At 44.6% G+C, this 9,111-nt stretch overlaps 1 protein-coding gene across 1 annotated transcript; it reads left to right on the top strand.

Moving 5' to 3' along the window:
• Nucleotides 1–1,444: 1,444 nt before the first annotated feature.
• LOC109759479 (ubiquitin domain-containing protein DSK2b) lies at nt 1,445–6,058 on the top strand. The gene is made up of 8 exons (XM_020318303.4): nt 1,445–1,901; nt 3,137–3,859; nt 3,983–4,272; nt 4,355–4,468; nt 4,547–4,605; nt 4,779–4,807; nt 5,519–5,611; nt 5,693–6,058. Exons 1-8 carry the CDS (start codon nt 1,664–1,666, stop codon nt 5,839–5,841), a joined length of 1,695 nt encoding a protein of 564 aa, XP_020173892.1. The 5' UTR covers nt 1,445–1,663; the 3' UTR covers nt 5,842–6,058.
• The last annotated feature ends 3,053 nt before the right edge of the window (nt 6,059–9,111 follow it).

The following is a 9,111-nucleotide window of genomic DNA, read 5'->3' as shown; positions in this document are numbered from 1 at the left end:
TGAACGAAATAGGGCTTGAGGGTGGACGACACGACGACGGCGACGGAGGAGGAGGCGGGGCGGTGCAGGAGTGGCCCGATATGTTTCCGACAAGCTGCTCCGATGTGTCTCCTTGCGGCCCCACTCGTCAGCACGTAACGATCAAAGGAGGACCCAACCCTAAGCGACCCGATATGTTTCCGACAAGCTGCTCCGATGTGTCTCCTTGCGGCCCCACTCGTCAGCACGTAACGATCAAAGGAGGACCCAACCCTAAGCGGCCCGATATGTTTCCGACAAGTTGCTCCGATGTGTCTCCTTGCGGCCCCACTCGTCAGCACGTAACGATCAAAGGAGGACCCAACCCTAAGCGGCCCCAGTCGTCAACAGTTAACGGTGAAGCCATTGACCCGACGACAAACTTCCAGTTTGACTATGTGTGATAGTTTCAGATAAGAGGGTGGGGAAAAGTGAGCAAAAGTTTAGAGCGTGGGGACAACTGAGCACAACTAAGAACAAGGGGCACTATCATAAAAAAACCTTATATTAAAGAATTTATTGAGAGAATGTCTGCTGCCATAGAAGAGATTAATATTTTGCAGACTTGTATGAAAGAAGAAATTGGCGAAACTGTCAACTCATTAGATGAAAAAGATGTGGAGAAAAGCAAAGAACAAAAGAAGAAAGAGCGGATTAACACCCTGCCCTTTGCACATCCCGCTTCAGAACCTCTGCACACTCTGCCATGGCCGCAGCTGCTGTCATCCAGGGTGACGCCGAACACGAGCCGACACAACCTAAAACTGCCAAATTTGATGACTGACGAGACAAAGAGGCCACCTGCTTCTCAACAGCGTCGATTGGAACACTATCGGTGAGAAAGAAACATGGCCAAATTATTCTGACGCGGTGTCGACCCCGCCACCGATGCGCCGCCTTTGTGAAGAACAAAGCCCAGCCTAACTACTCGCCGGAGCAGCAGCGCCGGGGTTCCCTTCGCCTCCCGTCGCTGGAGCGATTGTCGGAGGGGTAAAGGACCCACGGCCACGCCAACGGAGATGAGGGCAGAACGGTCACCTTCGAGATCACCTTTCCAAGGGATGAGAAGGGAACGCGGGGCGAAACGGTTCAGGGCGGATCGGTGAGGATTCTGATGGGGATGAGTATGAATGGGTGCGATGCTGCCATGAGCCAAAACACAGTGATTTTGGCCTTGTATCACCTCCGGGAGCAAAGATGACAATCAACCCAAGAGCCAGACTGTACACTACTACGTGGAATCGTTGAGATTCGCACAATCCGTCCGAAAATTCCACGGACCCGTTCGGTCCCAGTCGGAATAGAGAACACCCTCCCCTGACTCGAACGCTAGAACCTTCCGGTCACCGACTCTTGCGGTGGCGGTCCACGAGGGCCCCCCCACCCGGTATCACACCTCACCCAGCGCCCCCACCGCACGCAACGAATCCACGCCGTCCGCCACCCCTACCCCGCGGCGCCCTCCGCCGTTAAATCCCTCGCGTCCACGGCCGATTTGCTTCTTCTTCTCCTCTCTTTCTTCTCTCTCCGAGCAAGGGAAGGGAAGAGGGAAAGAAAAAAAACTCGCAAAGCTCACGCGCACACGGCAGAACCCAATCGCAGCCCACGCCCCCTGGCCCGACCGGATCGAGCCTCGGCCGAGGGCATGGGCGGAGCAGGCGACGGCGAGGGGGCCGGGAGCGAGTCCCCGCCCTCGGGCGCGCGGGCGACGCTCAACATCCGGTGCGCCAACGGCGCCAAGTTCACCCTGCAGGCGGACCTGGGCGAGACGGTCGGGGCGTTCAAGGAGGTCGTGGCCGGGAGCTGCGACGTGCCGGCGCCGCAGCAGCGCCTGATCTACAAGGGCCGGATCCTCAAGGACGAGCAAACCCTAGAAAGCTACGGTGCGTGCACAACACACGGATACGGGGAATAAGGTCGCGGTTTGGCTTCGGTGGGGTCGAATTGGCCGGCCCCTTGCGTGAATTGCAAATTTGCAATGCCCGTTTGTTGGTTGGGAGCGTGCTGGTGTGGATCAGATGCAACGGTATGCTTATGCGCTGTGCTAGCTGATACTACACGGGTGATTGGTTGATGCGGGTAGACAGTGCGGTGTGTTAGCGACAACGGATACCGTTGGCGTAGATGTTTTATATAGCAATAGAAGAAGCTGAAGCTGAAGGAAGCTTCTCTTGTCGTGGCACGAGTTTAATTCCAAGCGTTGTGGATTTTAGCTTCCGTTACTTGTGCATGTATCATTACATAGCTACAGGTCAATTCTTAAGAGATTTACTGGATTTGCTTGAGGTGGAGTGGGGAATTAGTATGTTAGCTTAAGGATCATCATAAGGAAGTTCCAGTAATTTCTTGTGTGAAATTTGGCATAGCGTTTGATTGTTGAATGTAGTTTGTAGAGTGTAGTAAATTTGTGTCAATTGATTGTTCAGTGTAAAATTTATGTTACTCTGGGGAAGTATGTAAAATTTGTTGATGTATTTTTAGTAAGTCACTATATATTCTGGTAAACTGAGAAAGCCGGTGGAGTTTATAGTTGAATCCTAATGAAAATGCATAATGTTTTTGTTCCTAAATGGTCGACTTCTTATTTTACAAAATAGTGTCATTACAACCACAGTCACTGGAGTTATGGCATGTTTCCGTATTTTTTGACTATTATATTACAGAATCACACACACATAGGGCACTAATGCTACACTTTGTGTTGGGAAAATGCAGGGAACAGTCTGCAAAAGACTGGCAGATGCTACATGCCCTTGCATGGAGCAAATGCTTTCCAATGAATTTGTTGCATCACTAATACTTTTCATGAAAAAACATTAAATTCCATCTTTGGATTTTTTATTTTATTTTGGGAGAAAACTGGTAATTCTTGTATGAGTCTGTAACAGTTGGCTTCTTATGTTCCAAAATGTAATTATTTGGTTGTTATTAGCAAATTATTTTACGATGATTCACGGTATGGTAGCAAGGTGCACTATCTTACTGTATTACAAACTCCTGTATATGGTTTTGGCACATGCAAGGATGCAATTGCAATCTTTCTTTCCATGGTAATGCTGACCTGTCATTTAGATCTTCGTGTTATTAAGCATTTTTCTATGCTACTTGTATTTTCCAGGTGTTGAGACAGATCACACCATTCACTTGGTGCGAGGCGTTGCCCAACCAGCAGCATCAGGAGCACCTGCTGCAGCAAGCCCCCAAGCTTCAACTACTCCTACCAGTGGCCCTGCAGGTGGTCTTGGAGGCTTATTTCCAGGCCTTGGTGCTACTGGAGCTGCTAGTGGCAGGCCAGCAGGTTTATTTGGGGCTGGACTTCCGGAATTAGATCAAATGCAGCAACAGTTGAGCCAGAATCCCAACCTTATGAGGGAGATAATGAACATGCCAATGATGCAGAGTCTCATGAATAACCCTGATCTAATACGCAATATGATTATGAATAATCCACAAATGCGTGATATTATTGATCGGAATCCAGATCTTGCCCATGTCCTCAATGATCCTAGTGTTCTCCGCCAGACCCTTGAAGCTGCAAGAAACCCTGAAATTATGAGGGAGATGATGCGGAACACAGACAGAGCAATGAGCAACATCGAAGCTTCCCCTGAAGGGTTTAATATGCTCCGGCGTATGTATGAAACTGTACAGGAGCCTTTTCTTAATGCAACAACAATGGGAGGGGGTGGGGAAGGCACCCCGGCCTCTAACCCGTTTGCAGCTCTTCTTGGAAATCAGGGGCCTAACCAAGCCGGCAATGCTCCAACTACCGGCCCAGAGTCCACAACAGGAACCCCTGTTCCAAATACTAATCCACTTCCAAACCCCTGGAGCAACAATGGTAGGTTCTAGTTATTTAGAGTTTTTTGTTTGTTTTGTTGTTGAATGTTGATAATTACATGTGGTAGTATTTTTATTCTCACAGCTGCTGATAATTGCCTGTGATACTATTATATTTTCCCAGCTGGGGGTGCGCAAGGAACAACACGGTCAGGTCCTGCTGCTAGTCCCAGGGCTGGTGCAACTGGTGGCCCAGGAGGGCTGGGTTCAGCAGATTTGAGCAGCCTGCTCGGTGGTCTTGGTGGGAATGCAAGAACTGGTGCTGCAGGTGGTCTAGGAGGGTTGGGTTCAGCAGATTTGGGGAGTATGCTTGGTGGTCCACCTGATGCTGCTCTTTTGAGTCAGATGCTGCAAAACCCTGCTATGATGCAGATGATGCAGAACATTATGTCTGACCCACAGTCAATGAACCAGGTCCAATATTTTTCAAAACTAGTTCTTTTATGATTTTTGGAGATGACCTTGGATCATTCTGTAACATTTGCTTGTCCCACAGTTGCTTAGCATGAACCCAAATGCACGTAGCCTGATGGAGTCAAACACTCAGTTGAGGGATATGTTCCAAAACCCAGAATTTCTTCGCCAGATGGCATCCCCAGAGGCTTTGCAGGTAAAATCTGTTGTGATGCAAGTTAACAACTGTTCTCGTATTTTATTTTCTGATAAAATTTGTATTTGTTCTGCGCAGCAATTACTCTCATTCCAGCAGACACTGTCATCACAGCTTGGCCAAAATCAACCTAGCCAGTGAGTAACTCTTTTTTTTTGCGAGAAAAAAGGGAAAAAGTAACACTCTAATTCAATAGCATGATTGTATCACCCCTTTTTTTATGAAATTAAATAAAATAGAGATTATGAAGTGCAGTTATGTTTATTTTTTGAGGGTGCAATTATGCGTTTGCTGAGTCTTTTCTTTTCAGGGCTGGTAACCTAGGGGGCAATGGCACAGGTAATTGTTCTTGATTATTATTATGTTCTTTATGCATAATCTCTTCTTCCTTGATATGGATTACTATGTCAGGTTTGATGTGAATGCTCCAGAGTTCTCTTATGTTGTTTGTAGTTGATCTCCTGTGTTCCCGCAAAAAAAAAGGATCTCCTGTGGCAAGAATTGCTTTTCTATACACGCTCTGCTTGGTTCATGTTCATAAAGTTTCTGCTCCGCGATGTGTTAGGGTATACTGTTGTAGCATTAGAATCATTACCATCTGTTCATTGGTAACTCTAAACTACTAAGGTGATTTTCTTTTTTTCAAGATAATTACTGAATTAAACATTAGAAGTTAGAAGTTCACAGAATCATTTGGCCTACAGTCAATTATTGATGATTTCCTGATTCTGAATCATGTGATATGTTTCTTCAAAATGGAAATGGGCCGCCTCTGACCAAAATACTGTTCCACTCATTTGGATTTGTTAACTGAAAAACAGATTGTAGTTCCATACGCCTTGATACCACCGCTATGGAGCCATTTTTTATTTGTAATGTCTCTGATCTACTGTCCAGCTGCTTTGCGGTGCTACCTGGATATTGAACAGAATTTTTACGTAGCGCTCAGTTCTGAAGCAAAACTAGATGTGCAGTGCAGAGATCTTAAGTTCTGTCTAGATAAACACATTTTATCATACCTTTGTTGAGGCAGTGTCTGAACAAATACAGGCACGCGGGGAAATGTTGGCCTGGACACCTTGATGGGCATGCTTAGTGGGCTTGGTGCTGGAGGTGGCTTAGGTGTACCAAATGCCTCCAATGGTTTGTATACACTGCCGTCTTGAGAATTTGCCTGCTCTTATTGTGTTCCGTCGGCTGATATTCGTTTCCCCGTTATCTCAGTGCCACCGGAGGAACTCTATGCAACGCAACTCGGCCAGCTCCAAGAAATGGGGTTCTTCGACACTGCAGAGAATATCCGGGCACTGATGGCCACTTCTGGGAACGTACATGCTGCTGTGGAGCGCCTTCTCGGGAACTTTGGCCAGTAGATAAAATGAGCCAGATGCTGCCCGTAATCTCCCTGTTTTAGCCAACAGGCAGTGTCCGTCTACAGTAAAAAAGACGGAATAATACAGTTAACTTTTTCCCGTACATGGTCGTCATGCCTTTGTTTTTTCAGTGTTGTATTGACAATTTGGATTGATGTACATACATATCAGATGATCCGGTGTTACCGCAAAGAATGTGGCTCTAGTTTTCCTTTAAGTGTCGAGTCAACTCATCGTTTTTTCTGAGATGCACACACAATAGACACAAACAATGTAGGTGCACGTTTTCTGCTTAGTTTTTTTTTTCATCTTCTTTCCTCCTTGACATTGTTAGACCATGAAAGGTTGCTAATCTTGATGGTCTGTTAGTGATGGCATGTAGGACTAGGTAAAACCCCTCCGGGTTTCCACAGCAGTACATTTTTGTCATATTTCGCAGACACTGCAACGTGTGGTAAAAGAAGAGGAAAGCTGTGATCGTCTTGGTTTCACAACATCCCAGGGTGGTTGAAATCATATATTAGAAAGATGAGCGGGTTAATAATTTTTTACATATTCTAATTTCCCATGGGAAGAAAATTGCACAAACCATCACCTATTGGGGTCAAATTTGCATAGAACACCTATTCTTGGGTTTGTTGCACAAAACACCACCTATTGGTGTAACCTATTGCAATTAGCTCTAATCCATCATTCATTTAAATCAAAAATAATTGTTGTTCTGTTTACATGAATAAAATCTTCTATGGTCATACATCCAATGTGAATGATTTATTGAATCTCGATCATAGTGATACACATATTCATAATATTGATGCTAAAAGATGCAAAATTGATAATGATAATTCAACATACTTGTGGCACTGCTGTTTAGGTTATATTGGTGTAAAGCGCATAAAGAAACTCCATGCAGGTAGGTTTTTGGAATCACTTGATACTTGTGAACCATGCCTCATGGGCAAGATGACTAAACTCCGTTCTCCGGAACAATGGAGCGAGGTAATGACTTATTGGAAATAGTACATACCGATGTATGTGGTCTGATGAGTATTGAAGCACGCGGCAATATCATTATTTTCCGACCTTCGGAGATGATTTTAGCAGATATGGGTATATCTACTTAATAAAACACAGTCTGAAACATTTAAAAAGTTTAAAGAATTTCATAGTAAATTGGAGAATCATTGTAACAAGAAAATAAAGTTTTTACAATCTGATTGCGGAGGCAAATATTTGGGTAACGAGTTTGGCACTGCTGTTTAGGTTATATTGGTGTAAAACGCATGAAGAAACTCCATGCAGGTGGATTTTTGGAATCACTTGATTATGAATCATTTGATACTTGTATACCATGCCTCATGGGCAAGATGACTAAACTCCGTTGTCTGGAACAATGGAGCGAGCTAATGACTTATTGGAAATAGTACATACCGATGTATGTGGTCCGATGAGTATTGAAGCACGCGGCCTTCATATAAAACAATGTGAAATAGTTTCACAATTCACGCCACCTGGAACACCACAGCGTAATAGTGTGTCCGAACATCATAACCGTACTTTATTCGATATGGTGCGTTCTATGATGTCTCTTACCAATTTGCCACTATCGTTTTGGAGTTATGCATTAGAGACAGCCGCATTCACGTTAAATAGGGCACCGTCTAAATCCGTTGAGACGACACCGTATGAACTATGGTTTGGCAAGAAACGTAAGCTGTCGTTTCTTAAAGTTTGGGGTTGCGACACTTATGTCAAAAGGCTTCGGCCTGATAAGCTCGAACCCAAATCGGAGAAGTGCGTCTTCATAGGATACCTTAAGGAAACAATTGGGTACACCTTCTACCACAGATCCGAAGGCAAGAATTTTTATTGCCAAAAAGGAAACCTTTCTAGAGAAGGAGTTTCTCTCGAAAGAAGTGAGTGGGAGGAAAGTAGAACTTGATGAGGTAATCGTACCTTCTCTCGAATTGGAAAGTAGCACATCAGAGAAATCCATTCCCGTGATGCCTACACCAACTAGAGAGGAAGCAAATGATAATGATCATGAAACTTCAGATCAAGTTGCTACTGAACCTCGTAGGTCAACCAGAGCATGATTCGCACCAGAGTGGTACGGTAATCCTGTTCTGGAAGTCATGTTATTAGACCAAGGCGAACCTACGAACTTTGAAGAAGCTATGATGAGCCCAGATTCCGACTGATGGCTTGAGGCCATGAAATCTGAGATAGGATCCATGTATGAGAACAAAGTGTGGACTTGCCCGAAGATCGGCAAGCCATAGAGGATAAATGGATCTTCAAGAAGAAGACTGACGCTGATGGTAATGTTACTGTCTACAAAGCTCGACTTGTCGCAAAAGGTTTTCGACAAGTTCAAGGGGTCGACTACGATGAGACTTTCTCACCCGTGCTTAAGTCCGTCCGAATCATGTTAGCAATTGCCGCATTTTATGATTATGAAATCTGGCAAATGGATGTCAAAACTGCATTCCTTAATGGATTTCCTAAAGAAGAGTTGTATATGATGCAACCAGAAAGTTTTGTCGATCCTAAAGGTGCTAACAAAGTGTGCAAGCTCCAGCAATCCATCTATGGACTGGTGCAAGCATCTCGGAGTTGGAATATACACTTTGATGAAGTGCTCAAAGCATATGGTTTTATACAGAATTTCGGTGAAGTCTGTATTTACAAGAAAGTGAGTGGGAGCTCTATAGCATTTCTAATACTATATGTAGATGACATATTGTTGATTGAAAATGATATAGAATTTCTGGATAGCATAAAAGGATACTTGAATAAGAGTTTTTCGATGAAAGACCTCGGTGAAGCTACTTACATATTGGGCATCAAGATCTATAGGGATAGATCGAGACGCTTAATAGGACTTTCACAAAGCACAAACCTTGACAAGATTTTGAAGAAGTTCAAAGTGGATCAGGGTTCTTGCCTGTATTACAAGGTGTGAAGTTGAGTAAGACTCAAAGCCCGACCACGGCAGAAGATAGAGAGAGAATGAAAGTCATTCCCTATGCCTCAGCCATAGGTTCTATACGATATGCCATGCTGTGTACCACACCTGATGTGTGTCTTGCCACTTATCTGGCAAAGAGGGTACAAGAGTGATCCAGGAGTGGACCACTGGACAGTGGTCAAAATTATCCTTAGGTGCCTTAAAGAGGACTAAGGAAATGTTTCTCGGTTATGGAGGTGATAAAGAGTTCGTCGTAAAGAGTTACGTCGATGCAAGCTTTGAAACTAATCTAGATGACT

Source organism: Aegilops tauschii, chromosome 1 (assembly GCF_002575655.3).
Source record: "Aegilops tauschii subsp. strangulata cultivar AL8/78 chromosome 1, Aet v6.0, whole genome shotgun sequence".
Taxonomy (NCBI): Eukaryota; Viridiplantae; Streptophyta; class Magnoliopsida; order Poales; family Poaceae; genus Aegilops; species Aegilops tauschii.
The sequence above is the reverse complement of the archived record's forward strand: the minus strand, read 5'-3'. Positions and strand labels throughout refer to the sequence as shown.

Bases quoted from the DNA above. Each gene is read 5' to 3' on its own strand.
- LOC109759479 (XM_020318303.4), top strand. From the start codon at position 1,664: ATGGGCGGAGCAGGCGACGGCGAGGGGGCCGGGAGCGAGTCCCCGCCC. The intron at 4,273-4,354 runs GTCCAATATTTT...CTTGTCCCACAG, and splicing joins ACCCACAGTCAATGAACCAG to TTGCTTAGCATGAACCCAAA. The intron at 4,469-4,546 runs GTAAAATCTGTT...TGTTCTGCGCAG, and splicing joins CATCCCCAGAGGCTTTGCAG to CAATTACTCTCATTCCAGCA.